General features: G+C 37.1%; 1 protein-coding gene across 1 annotated transcript in view; it reads right to left on the bottom strand.

Moving 5' to 3' along the window:
• The window catches only part of DNAH8 (dynein axonemal heavy chain 8), a 303,075-nt gene that overhangs the window by 244,683 nt on the left and 43,868 nt on the right, over positions 1–14,524 (bottom strand). Inside the window, exons 16-21 of the mRNA XM_037051914.1 lie at positions 10,316–10,396; positions 9,803–9,919; positions 8,896–9,015; positions 5,399–5,531; positions 4,010–4,125; positions 1,958–2,064 (exon numbers count right to left, since the gene is read on the bottom strand). Of these exons, the coding sequence (XP_036907809.1) occupies positions 1,958–2,064; positions 4,010–4,125; positions 5,399–5,531; positions 8,896–9,015; positions 9,803–9,919; positions 10,316–10,396 (674 nt within the window). The remainder of the gene's footprint in view (positions 1–1,957; positions 2,065–4,009; positions 4,126–5,398; positions 5,532–8,895; positions 9,016–9,802; positions 9,920–10,315; positions 10,397–14,524) is intronic.

The following is a 14,524-nucleotide window of genomic DNA, read 5'->3' as shown; positions in this document are numbered from 1 at the left end:
GCATTTTTAGTTAAAATGAAAAATAAGAGAGTTTACCCCTCATACATCAAAATAAAAGGTCATACATGATTAACTGTAACTATATCAAAAAACCACAGTAAATGTAAACTGACTAAGCTCTATTTTTTTTAAAAATTGAGATAATCAGATTGAATAAAAACAATCATGTATATGATGATTTTAAGAGGTAAAAGAAAAACTGCACAGTAAGGTTTAAACGAAGAGATAAAAAAGATACACAAAAAATGCTGGGAAAGTAAAATTAATGACAGATTAAAAAGAACATGATGAATCACGATTAATATGCATAAAGAGGTTCACCAACTAAAAATAAAAGGAGCAGTTCTCTAAGCAGATCTAACTACTATGACTTTGTATATACCTAATGGTATAGCTTTATAATATATGAAACAAGAACTGACTAAAACAGAAGGAAAATCTGACAAGTTTACAGTCACACAGGGAGTTTTGGCAATAAAAATCCAAGGAATAAATCTGACAAAAATGTGCAAGACTTTCACACTGACAGAGAATTTCACTGAAAAATATTAAAGGCAAATCCATGATTCTGGTAATCCATGACTCTGGATGGAAGACTCACTACTGTAAGGAAGCTAATTGTCTCCAAATTTGTTACAGATCCAATGTAATCTAAATAATCTTCCCAAGAGAAAAAATAATTTTCAACAACTTTTGGTTGGTTAATTAACTATGGAAACAAATATCCTGGTTTCCTACCTCACACTAAATACAAAAATCAATACCATGTGGATTAAATCACTAAAGGTAAAAGATAAAACTAAAAAATTTTAGAGGACATAGTGAAGTGGGAAATATTTCTTTTAAAATACATAAGAAAATCACAAATTACTAAGAAAAAGATTGATAAATGAATATTTTAAAGAACAGACTGACAAACTTGAATAACTTGAATATTTTAAAACCCAGCAAAGGATACCATAAAGAGAATGAAAAGATGGCCACAACTGAGAGAAGACATTTGCTATATTATCATCAACAAATTAATATGTTGAGAGAATTGACAAATGAATCCAATCCAATGGATTGGAAGAGGAGGAGATGGGGAGGAAGAGGAAAAAATAGGAGGAGGAGAAGCAGAGAGGGCAGTTAAACAGAGGGAAGTGAAGGGAAGGAAAACACAAATTTTAAGGAAGAGAAAGCACAAACAGCTAATAAACATAAAAATATGTTCAGCCTCATCAGTAACCAGAAAAATGATAACTGAAATTCCAATGAGAAGCCATTGCATACCCACTATGCCGGCAAGACTTTTCAAATTGACAACACCAACTTTGTGCACAGGTGAGGAGCAATGGGACTCTCATGCTAGACGTTGCCTGGTAAAGTGAGGCATTAACAGCTAGAGCCCAGCCATTACACCCTTTGCACGTGGAGCAGGAGAAAGGTACCAGAAATGTTCACAGAGGTTTTATTCAAAATAGTCCAAACCAGGAACAATCCAAATGACCATCACTAGTAGAGCAGAAAAACAGATTGGGCATGCTCCAACTACATAGAAGTGAAAATAAATTATATCAACATAGATTAATCTAAAAAACATAATGGTGAATTCAGTCCGAAACAAGCAAAAGTAAGTAATATATTGTTTGGGAATACAAATACATGGTAAACTCTAAGGAAAACCAAGACAACGATAAGCATCAAGTTCAGGATAGTAGTTACCTTTGGGTGAGGCAGGAGAGGACCTGCAAGGGGATTGGCTGTGTTCAGTGTTCTTCATCTTGACCTGGTTGCTAAGAACTTGGTTGTTCATTTGATCACTGTTCTTGCAATATTACCCTTATGCTTTCATACAGTCTTTTCATCAATGCTATATTTTAAAATTTTTAAATTTTAACTTAATAAAAAGAGGTGCTCTTATTAGCATTATGTTATGGCAGTATTACCAGACATATTTAGCGTATTTTCAACTTGCCTTGCAACAAATATTCTTCTTTTCATTGTGTCCAAAGATAATCGTGTAGCTTTTTGAAGACTATCTAGTAATTGATGAGAGAAGAAAGCATAGACCTCTTTACATTCCTGTAACAAGAAATTATATTACATTTGGTATAAAAAAATACAAAAACTCTTAACACACCCAAAGCAAGAATATTAGAAGTGTCATGTGAAAGATAAAAAATAATGAACTATACAATTTCAATTATATTATAGAAAATCCAACCCTAATTACTTGCTTATTTTTTAAAGAATAATGAAAAGTTTGCTTCCATAAACAATCTAGAAAACCACAAGGACTTACTGAAAAGCTGAAATATTCAAGTAGCTTATTCAAAATAATCATAGTTTGCTCAATACTCAGTAATTCACTCAACAAAACTGAGGCATTTATTAAGTGTGGTGCACTTCTCAATGCTTAAGGGTATAGGCATAAAAGGATATGTAGTCACCATCCTTAAAAAGTGTAGCATGGTACAGAAACATATTTCAAAATGTACAACACCAATGTATACGGCATGAAACCTGCACTGTCTTGGGACCATAGTTTGCCCCTCTCTCCAAGCCCCTCTTTGCCTGCAGAGAAGTAGCAAGTTTACTGGTCAGAGCGCAGGACAAGTATTGAGCCTGGACAGTGGTCTAGGCACCACATCTTGCTTACATATCCAGAGGCCAGTCTCTGCCCATACTATGCCTCTCCACTCTACACCCAGTCACCCCTCTGTGACTGGGTGGGTGAGCTGGGTTCAGCTGGGTTGAGTTGGGTTGAGTTGGGTTGAGTTGGGTCAGAAGGGAGGCTCAGCAAGTGTGACATGGTCAGATATTTACCTTAGATAGAGCATTCTGACAGCAATGTGGAAGGTGGATTTGAGAGGCAGAGGCTATTTAGGAGGTGACTGCACTGACGCCGCAGCTCCAGGTAATCCCCCAACTGGAAAGGATCTGGTAGCACTCAGTCTTGCTCTACAGACCCCAGCCCGAGTTGAAGGGAATGCAACTGGAAGAGAAGAGTTGCTGGCATGGGAATACCTGCCCCTCTCCCACTGACTCCAAACAATTGCTAATGGCAACCTGGCGCGTGGTTCTAGAAGAAATCCAAAGCTAAAATCTAGACTCAGCAGGACAGTGTTTCCCCATCAATCGCTGATATCATCCTTGAGCAAAGAGGTGAAAGTGTAACCAATGTGTGGCATTTATTTCTTCCAGTACTCTTTTCTTCCAGTTGTGTTCCCTTCAACTCGGGCTGGGGTCTATAGAGTAAGCCTGAGTGCCACCAGATCCTTCCCAATTGGGGGATTACCTGGAGCTGCATCAGTGCAGTCACCTCCTAAATAGTGTATGTTCAAGAGTGTAAAAGAATGTAAAATAGAGAGAGTGAAGATAAGTATCATGAATTAGAAGAAGACTGACAGGGGCAGGGAAGCAGGACAGAGCACAGATGTGGCAGTGGCACTCAGCAGTGATGCGTGGCCAGAAGGCTGAGGCAGAAGGAGAAAGAAGCCTTTATTTCAACACTTCTCAACACAGTGTGAAAACCTGCCCACTCAGGGTCTCTCCCAGGGAAGAGTCTACAGGCTATTCATGGTGCTAGTTAAAAATGTGGATCCCTGGGCCCTGATTGAATCAAAATCAATGTCTGCAATACAGGTAACACTATTAAAAACAATAACTGAGAAAAAAGTTCTCCATTGAGTCAAACAGACTGACACTACAATCCCAGAAGAGGCATTTACTGTATAAGAAAACATGGTCAATTATAATAGGGGAAGATAACTACATACATGTAGTTGAAAGATTACATAAAAAGTTGATGATGTTGGAGAAAACTGTAAGGACTGCCATATTTTGTCAGGTTCTACAGTGCAGAATTGGAAATTATATTTTTTGGATTTTGTTATACATCCACATTAGTTGTACATCCACATAGGATGGTTGCAGAACCTCCTGAACAAAGCACCATTCAGGGTCATCTACAATCCTACGGAGCATAATCCTGTGAAGTACAGTAATGTTGTGTCACAACAAATACCTTTTTAAACTCATCCTCTTTATCATTGACAGCAACCTCAGTCACAATATTAGTCTCATAATCAGTGTTTTCACCCTCTTCTGATTCACTTCCAAAAACAACATGTTTCCTCTGCTCTAGAGAAAAGACAAAAAATACATAACATTTCATGTTAAGCATTTGATTTAGTATATATGATCTAAACTTCTTTTCAAATTTAAAGAATTTTAAAATTCTTTCTTAAAATGTTCTTAATTTAAAAATTTAAAATTTGTTTCTGTAGGAATTATTCTTGAATGCAATTTAAATCACCCATTTCAAAAGAATCATTATTCCACTGAGAAATATACTCTTTAAAATATATGTTAGTATCTAGAATTAAGAAATACTTAAGGAGGGTTTTACATACTATCTTTCTAAAATATTTACTTTTTGAGTTTTATAACTTAATGAATAGATATTTTTGTGTTTTTACACTTCTGAGGAAAACTAATTAAACTAAGCGGGAAAACTCTAAGCTAAAGAAGACATGCTATGGCTAGTTGTTTAAGCTCAGAGTTTCTCACCATCAGCACTATTGACAGTCTGGCTGCTGGGGGCTGTCCTGAGCATTTAGAATGTTCAGCAGCACCTTTAGTCTCTACCCACTAGAAGTCAGTAGCACCTCCCCTTGCTGTGTGACAACCAAAAATGTCTCCAGGCCTTTTAGAAGGCTGTGTGTGTGTGTGCGTGTGAGAGAGAGAGAGAGAGAGAGAGAGAGAGAGAGAATGAGAACATAGCAGACCTGAGACTGCTATCCATGGAAAGGTCTGCCTGCAAAGTTGATCCTTGGTTGGAATCTGGGAACTTGGATTTCAGAAGGGTTCCCACCATCTCTAACTAAGCAATTTTCAGCCTTTTTCATTTCATGGTACACATAAACTAATTACTTAAATTTTGTGGCACACCAAAAATATGTATTTTGCTGATCTGATCAAAAGTACGTATAATTTTGATTCATTCATACTGATGGCTATTGTTGTGTTGGTTGTTTTTTTTTTTTTTTTACTTGACAACCTAAGGGAAAGAGGTCAGTGCCCCTGACTAAATAGTGGGGGTGTATGGTGGGGTGAAAATGGAGATAATAGTACTTGAACAACAACAAAAGTAAAATAAAACTAAAAATAAATAGTCAAGTATTGCATGTTTTAAAGACTCTTGCCATCGGTTGAAAATGGCTGCTCTAACTAACAGAAAGGGTTCACTGTGCCTGCCTGAATGAGCATGCATGCAAACAACGTGGCTTGTGCTGAACACCTGCTCTGCTTTCCTTCTAAGAGTCTGGATTTGGGTATCTGGTAACCAGAAGGTGTCTACTTGCGAACATATCTGTAACTATTATGATTCAAACATTATAGCCAGTGAAATTACCTGGTGCCTGTTTATTTTTCCCACTGTTTTTAACTTCATAAATACTTTCAAATATTGATATAAGTTCTCTGACAGCTTCCTCCACATGCTTACTTTTATGGTTTAGAACCTCGGCCCATTCTTTTGTATATGTCTATTAAACAAAGAAATGACTTATTAATTTCCAGATAATTTAAAAATACTGTGAAAACTATTAATAAAGCTATAACTAACACCACTTGAAAATAACTGGAGACAGTTGCCAACAGCATAATGTTTCAGATCCGAAACTGTCAGTGACTGAAGACAGCTGCTAAGGCCCACACCAAGAACAGGAGAAAAAAGAGAAATTCAGTTTTTTACAATTATCTGATTCAATCACACACAGACATCCATATTCACATTTATATGATGGGGAAAAAAACTAAAGAAGTGAAGAGGTGAGAACGTTAAAAGTTTAAAGTAAGAAATGGTTTACAAAAGGACAATCTAAAGTGTTACTGACATTCAAATGAGATGAGGTTTTTAAGTGAGTATGGTGTTGGATTCCAGGCATCAAAATGTAAGAGCTTTGTGTGTATTAATTTATTTAATTACTGCCAACCTCTTGGGATAGGTAGTATTATTGTCCTCATTTCACAGCTGAGAAAACGGGAGCTCAGAAGAATAAGAAATTTGATCAAGGTCACATGGTCAGTGGTAAAAATGGAGTTTTGAGACCAACTTTGACTGATTCTGAAAGCCTGTGCTGTGCCTTTCTGAATCTTTTTTAATGGTCAGAAGAGGAGGCTTTAGGAAGAAGTTAAAGACTAGCCACATTTAAAAAAGAAAATCGGCAGATACATTGAACAGGCCTTTTGACATACCCGCAACATCATACGTTCCAGAAAAGAGAAAAGCAGTGGGAGCAGCTAGGTGGGGCCTGCCAACCCACCTCTGAGAAGGAACAGAAGCCTCTCTATGCAAACCTCTCTCGACAAGCCTCACGAGGTCCCATCTTCTCCATGCTGCCCTCATGTTCCTTTCTTGGCTACTCAACTGAGAGAGATACTTCTAAGTTTGTTGCTCCCATTTATTTATACAACCTCATCTGTATCTAAACCCATTCTCATCTTTTGCCAGTCTCATGGGAAATGGTTTCCTCCTCTTCCTCCCTGAAGACATTCTCTGATAGTCTGAATCCCTACCAACTTTCCTGATTTTGCTCCAGCATTCACTCCTTCCATCTTGCCTAATTAGTCAACACAGTATTAAACAGTGCAATGATAATGGTGGCTAAGAACCACTCCAGTCTAGCAGGAAAAATGAGTTTTAAGCAAGTAGACACTTCCAGCTAATCCCAGCTGACTGACCACATGTAAACACAGGTTTACACAATCACCCTCCTCCCCGCCCATTTGCTTTGAAATCCCCTAAGAACCACACACTACAAATAAAACATAACAGACTGAAGACACATGTTTACTTGGGCAGATATCTCAAAACACACACACAAAGAAGTCTTTTTAAAACAATGTGCCCACAAGAATAAATGAGATGATAACACATAAATTCTTCTGTATGTTTCCAATACCATATAAAAATAAAGTTAATTAAATTTGACAACTGGTGCTAGGACAACTGAATATCCACTTGCAAGGGAATGAAATTGAATCCTTCCCTTGTATCATATACAAAAGTTAACTCAAAATGAATCATAGACCTAAATGCAACAGCTAAAACAGTAAAACTCAAAAAAAGATAGTCATAGAACTTCATAATCTTGGATTAGGCAAAGTTTTCTTAGCTATAATACCCAAACAAAGCAACAAAAGAAAAATAAGATAAATTGGACATCATCAAAATTTTAAAACTTTTGGAATTTGTAAGACAACATCAACAAGGTGAAAAGACAACCACAGAATGGAAGAAAAAATTCAAAACATATATCTGATAAAGGACTAGTATCTAGAACATATAAAAATAATTACAAATCAAAAAATAGACATTTCTGAAGGAAAGTATACCATACGTTAATAAGCACACAGCAAAAGGTTCAACATCACTAGTCACTGGGGAAATGCAAATCAACATCTCAGTAAGACACACTTCACAGCCACCAGGATGGCAACGATATTAAGTGTTGACAAGGTATGGAGAAATTGGAACTCTGTACAGGCTAGTGGGAAGGTAAAATAACGCAGCCACTTTGGAACATAGTCTGACAGCTCTTCAAAAGGTTAAAAGTGGCCTTGGCTCATGTGGCTCAGTGGATTGAGTGCCAGTCTGCGAACCAAAGGGTCTCCAGTTTGATTCCTGATCAGGGCACATGCTTGGGTTTCGGGCCAGGTTCCCAGTGAGGGGCATGCAAGAGGCATCTGGTTGATGTTTCTCCCCCTTCCCTTTCTCCCTCCCTTCCCTCTAAGAATAAATAAATGAAATCTTCAAAAATATATAAAAGTTGGAGTTTCAAATCATCTTTTTAAAAAAGGTTAAAAGTGTAGTTAACATACAACCTAGTAATCCCACTCCCAGGTTTATACCCATGAAAGATGATCACTTATCCTCACAGAAACGTGTACACTATGTTCATAGCAGCATTATTTGTAATGGCCAAAAAAAGTAGGAAGATAAAAGCATTTCAAATTTGCATACTCCGAGAACAAAATGTTAAAATGGGGCTCTCAGCACTGTGTCCATTACAGTCAAGGCCCCAACACTGAGAACAAAGGATTTTAAGATCCCTCATATTATGAAAAGCAGTTCTTAAAAGGTGGCGGAGAAGGCAAACTTCAGCCCATTGCCCACCCTGAGGTTACAGAAGGCAAGCCTGATCACTAGTAGACTTCGAGAAATAAGTGTAGGGAACTTTAGAAAAAACTACTCAGAAAACAACAATAAATAATAATAATAAACTACTCAGAGACCTTGATCCCTGTCCTCTAGAATTTGGGGACACAGGGCAGTGCTGGCCCATGCCTAAGTAGTCCCTAGGCAAGAGGCTGACTGGGTATCCCAATACCTGAAGGCAAAAAGAGGTGTTCTGAGAAAAAATTTCACTTTCATAGAAAGAGGGGCAAAGGTACCTGTTTTTCACAGGCTAACTGGGCCCCTTGAGATGGAGCTACCCTTGGTTGTCTTGGAAAGACAATGGCAAGACTCAAACCAGCAGGGTGGGTGTAACCGAAAGGAGTCCTGATGGCTCCCAGATATCTGGGTGACAGGAAGGGGAAGTCTGCGGTAGTTAAAGCCATGAGAATGGATGGTACTGTCCCGGGAGCCTGCGCAGAGGAAGAAGAGCAGTGAAGCACTGACAGAACCCAGCAGGAAGTCGGGACATTGGTAGAATAATGTCTGGAGTGTGGTCACCGGCTGGAACTGTTGAAGCCTGTACCTCTTCGGAGCTGAGAATGTTCCAGAACAGCTAGGACATCTAAATGCAACTGACACCAATTTCTACTTTTAGAGGGTAACTTTATATTTTAGGTTTATGATTAAAATGAGCATTTGTATGATTAAAAATATATATAAATGCATACCTCATTGAGCGTCAACATGTCTTCTACTTTGGTAGCACCACTTTCAGGCAGAGAAATTAACACAGTTTTGGCTATCTCCTTTAGAACTGTATCAATATGCATCTCACACAAGTCACTGATCTACCAACAAGACAAAATGTGAAAGAAAACTCTTCTTTCATCCAAAATGTACTCGATTTATAAACTAATTTAGAGCGCTATATCTAGAAACTTGCCTCCAGAGCCCAGCATAATTTGGTGGAAATTTTAGAATTATATCTGCAAAGAAAGCTTGACATGGAACTAAAGTTTTATTGAGCAATAATGTGTACCATATATATTCTCTTTTGAATCCCCATTCGAGCCCATGAATTGTCACTATCCCTGTTTCACAGTGAAAGAAAGCAACGCTCAGAGATGTAAGGTAACCTGGGGAGAAACACATACCTAATGAGAGGCAGAGACCCCTCCCTAGACAAATGCAAATCCCAAGCCTCTAAGTTCTGACAATTACACCATGCTGCCGCCACTAAAAATGGTATGCATGTTCTATGTAGCAAACATGTCATAAATCAACAGACAGTGGCCAACTAGATGCCTGCCTCATTTAACTAATACTATATGCAGGAGTATTTGGGCACTCTGTTCTGCCATCTTCCACAGTCTACAATTATCCCATTTTCTAAAATACATTGTGGAGTTGAGCCATCATTTTAACATATCAAAGGCAAGGTAATTCAGAAACAACAGGCAACCCTAAATGAAAAGGGCTCAAAGTAGTTAGAGAAATATAAAGCATTATTTTTTAAGTTAATGGATTATTTTTAGTAAAAAGTCAGAGCTTTCAAAGGGCTTTCATAGGTCATTAAACTGTTACTCATAGCCTGAGTATCCATGTGGGTAGTTTTTTAACATTTATCTATTTTACCTTCTTTAAAAGTTGATTGAACATATCCAAAACTGAGTCAACTTCTTGAAAGAAGCTTTCTAGTGTTAAAGATGACCATGTTAATATTGTGAGCCCTTGTCTCAACACAGATTCCACCTAGAAAAAGAAAAACAAAGCTTCCATTATTAACATAAGCATCTGCATTTATTAGAAAGGCTTTCTTTTATTGCTTGGAAAAATTATAGGTAATATTTCCTTAATTATATTTCTCCCCCATTATACTTAGCAAAGGTGATTTTTTGGTTTTTAGTAATCAGCTTTGGCCACCTGTGAAGCAATCGTGCTTTCTTAGAAAATGCTAATTATTTAGATTTAGTTGTTCCGCAAAAGCAACAAAACTTACACAAGAAACCATTCTGTAGCAATAATAGAGCTATAAAGTTGAACTAGAAAGATAGAGGGTCTAGGCAAAAAACAGAGGTTCTAAAATCCATAATCTAATGGCAAGAAAATGGCAAGAAATAATCAGTGTAAAGCATCAGCATTACCAACCTTTTTCATCTTGGGTGTCATCAGATTGACAAACACAGAAGGCACTTCCTGACATAACTCATCATAGTACTGCAGAAGATCCTGTTAAAAGTCAAATGGCGTGTTTTACTTAAACTTATTTTAAAACAACAGACGTATTTTGATTCCACCAGCAAGGTTTCATAATACCCGTTTCCTCACAATCCTGCCAGACAGAGGGTGCTCGTTTCAACTTGTACTAATTTACCGTACTTTCTCCTCATTTGTAATGTGCCTGAGCATCCCCTTCAAACAATGAGTCAGGGGGCTTTTCATAGTTGCATTTTTCATATTCCTTATTTAATTGTCTTTATAGATTTATGCTATATTAAATAGCTTGGATAATTATCTTTTCATGATGTCTGTCATTACACATTTTCCTCTTTCTGTTGCTTGTCCTTTGACACAGTAAGGCATACATATCACTGATGCCACACTTGTTTTCTTGAATCAAAATCAATGTCCACACAATCAGAATTAATAATAAGTTTCGCTGTTTTCTTTTATATATCTTTCAGACATGAACCATAACAATCAATTTTTGGCCATTTTGTAATTTATTGCACTGTGTAATGGGAGATGCGGGTTCAAGGTAATCTTCCACCAAAGTAATAATGTTACATTGTTTCAAATGTTTACTTACTGGTTTTAGAAGTTATTAGTTCCTTCCCTGCTTTTTTCTTTACTTGTAGTTGAACTTTTAAGTATACTTGACACTTGGCAAAAGACTTTGACTCTCCTGATATCATCTGATACTAACTAAATCCTGAAGGACATAATGCAGGTGATAGGATCCTCAGTTTACAGCAGCACTTTGACAGTCAATTCTCCAGAGCCACAACTAGCCGAGAAAAAACCTAGGGTTTTTGATGTTGAAGCTAAAGTTTGCATAATGCCAACAATCCTCTCAGGTTTGTTTGTCTGTTTTTTAAATACAGCAATTAAATACTATTTTGATACCAGCTAAATTTATTAAACTCTTAGGAGAAAGCATATGCATAAAAATCTTCATGACCTTGCATTAGGTAAAGATTTCTTAGATGTAACACTAAAAACACAAGAGACAAAAGAAAAAGTAATAAACTGAATTTCACCAAAATTAAAAATATACTTCAAAGGACACCACCAAGAAAATGAAAAGAAAGCCCAAAGAATAGGAGAAAATATTTTCAAATATTTTCAAATTTATCTGATAAGATATTTGTATCTAGAATATGAGGTCTGTCCACAAGGTATCCAGCCATGTAACATAAAAAACAGAGACATTTATTGAAGAAGATACAGGATACAAGAAACATTGTACAGAGGACAATGACGCCTCAGTCCCCTTCAAAGTAGGCACCTTGGGACCTCACACAGTTCTCCCAATCACCATCAGCTGCCCCATGGTATTTTCCTGAATCTCATCAACAGTCTGAAATCTCTTCCCTTTCAAAGGTGATTTTTGTTTGGGGAAAAGCAAGAAGTTGCAGGGTACAAAATCTGGGCTGTAGGGGGCTGAGCCACTTAGATGGTTTGATGTTTTCCAAAAACCTCTGCACAAAATGTGACACATGAGCAGGCATGCTGTCATGATGAAACTGCCCATCACCAGCTGCCCATAGCTACAGCCTTCTGGATCACCAGAACAGTTTTCGTGGAGGAATGTTCGAGCCTAATGCAAAACTGGATGCAGATCTGTTGCTCTACTCACTCAGCCATCTTGAATGCGACAGCCACACAGTACACACGCTCACTCAACAGCATCTACCTCCCCCACTGATTAGTCCAGTGAAGTCAGTGAAGTCGTCATTGCTCACACATGTGCATTCTAGTCCACTCTCCCTGGCTGTCAGGTTACATCCATGTCTCACAAACCATTCTCATTATATTAATGATGGCTGGACTTTTTCTGGACAGACCTCGCTTATAACTCAGTGATAAAAAAGCAAATAACTCAGTTAAGATATGGACAAAGGATTTGAATAGACATTTCTCCAAAGATCTACAAAAGGACTATATGTACATGAAAAGATGCTCAACATGAAAAGATGCAAATCAAAAGTACAGTGACACACTACCTCACATCCAAATGGCGTTCAAATGAAAAAGACAGTAAAAACTTTTGAACTTTTGGACAAACTGAAACCCTCATGCACTATTAATAGGAACACAAAACAATGTAGTCTCTGTGAAAAAACTGTGTCAGTTAGTAACAATGTTAAACATAGAGTTACCAAGTGACTGAAACCCAGCAATTTCACTACCAGGTATCCACCCCCTAGAACAGCGATTTTCAACGCGTGCCTCAAGAATTTTAAAACATGCAGTGCTTGACTATTTAGTCAGGGGCACCGATCACTTTTCCCTTTGATTATCGAATAAAAGAAAATGACAACAGCCAACACAACAATAGCCATCTAGTGTGAATGAATCCAAATTATACATATCCTTTTGTCAGATCGGCAAAAAATATATTTTTTGGTGTGCTACAGAATTTTAGTAATTAGTTTATGTGTGCCATTGGCTGAAAAAGGTTGAAAATTGCTTCCCTAGAGAATAAAATCACATATGTCTCAAAAAACTTGTATACAAATATTCACAGATTATTAATAATGGCCAAAAAGTGAAAACAACCCAAACATCCATCAACTGACGAATGGATAACTGAAGTGTGGTGTAACTATACAATGGAATGTTATTTGGCCATAAAAAGATATCAAGTACTCATACATGGAACAATATACATAAACTTTGAAAACATCATGCTAGGTTAAAGAAGCCAGTCTCAAATGTCCAAATTAGGCAAATCTGTAGAGATAAAATGTAGATTTGGTGGTTGCCAGGGGAAGGTGTATCTTATTCGTATCCTTAGAATTAGATATATTATAAAATAGAATGCACTTAACCTATAAAATTATAATATCAAGAATATGTGTTAAAATTGTGATGCATCATTGTCGTTATTCAGAAGTCTAAATCTGAATTGTAACAATCTCTTCACTTTCTGCTTTCCAACTCCAATCCTTCCTTTTGTTTGCAATGTCAGTGTTCTAATTCTATCAGGAATCAACAGTGGAGCAAAGTAGAGGGCCCAGAAATAAACCCATGCATATATATTAATTTACAAAGGAACAAGAATGTACAAAGGAGCCAAAAACATACAATAGGAAAGGATGGTCTCTTCAATAAATGGTGTTGGAAAAACAGGACAGTCAGATGCAAAAGAATGAAACCGGACACCTATCTTATACTATACATAAAAATCAACTCAAAACACGTTAAAGAGTTACATTTAAGGCCTGAAACTATAAAACTCCTAGAATAAAACATAGGAAGTAAGTTATTGGCATAAGTCTTAGCAATGATTTTTTATTTAATATCAAAAGCATAAGCAACAAAAGCAAAAATAAGTAAGTGGAAACTACATCAAACTAAAAAGCTTCTGCAGCAAAAGAAATCATCAACAAAATGAAAAGGCAACCTATGAAATGGGAAAATACATTTGCAAATGATATATATGATAAGGGGTTAATATCCAAAATATATAAAGAACTCACACAATTTGAAAGCAAAAAATAAAAATAAGAATTCATTTAAAACATGAGCAGAGGAACGTTTTTCCAAAGTTGACATACAAAAAGCCCATAGGTACATGAAAAGGTGGTCACATCACAAATCATCAGGGAAAGGCAAATCAAAGTCACAGTGAAATGCAGGTCACAGCATGGGGAATACAGTCAATAATACTGAGCTAAATACGTATGGGGCCAGGTGGGTACTTGAAGAGGGAATGAGGAGTGGTGAACCACTCTGTAAAGTCCATTATTTTCTAAGCCCTTTGCTGTACATCTGAAACTAATACAGAATAATATTAAATGTAAACTGTAATTTTTTTTAAAAAAGATAAAAAATAATGAGTGTTGGGAAGGCTGTAGAGAAGAGGGAACCCTGGAAATGTAAATTAGTGCAGTCACTATGGAAAACAGTATGGAGGTTCCTGAAAAACTAAAAATAGAACTGCCCTAAGATCCAGCAAATCCCGCGTCTGTACCTATATCCCCTGGGAATGAAACCAAGATCTCAAAGCCATATCTGTCCTCCCACGTTCACTGCAGCACTGCTCACAACAGCCAAGACAGGGAGACACCCAAGTGTCTGCCAGAGGATGAAAAAACAAAGAAGATGTAAGATATATGCATGTAATGGATA

The sequence above is a fragment of the Sturnira hondurensis genome, unplaced genomic scaffold (genome assembly GCF_014824575.4).
Source record: "Sturnira hondurensis isolate 20B ecotype Veracruz unplaced genomic scaffold, ASM1482457v3 Scaffold0000880, whole genome shotgun sequence".
Lineage (NCBI taxonomy): Eukaryota > Metazoa > Chordata > Mammalia > Chiroptera > Phyllostomidae > Sturnira > Sturnira hondurensis.
Note: the sequence above shows the minus strand (reverse complement) of the source record. Positions and strands in the feature narration are given on the sequence as shown.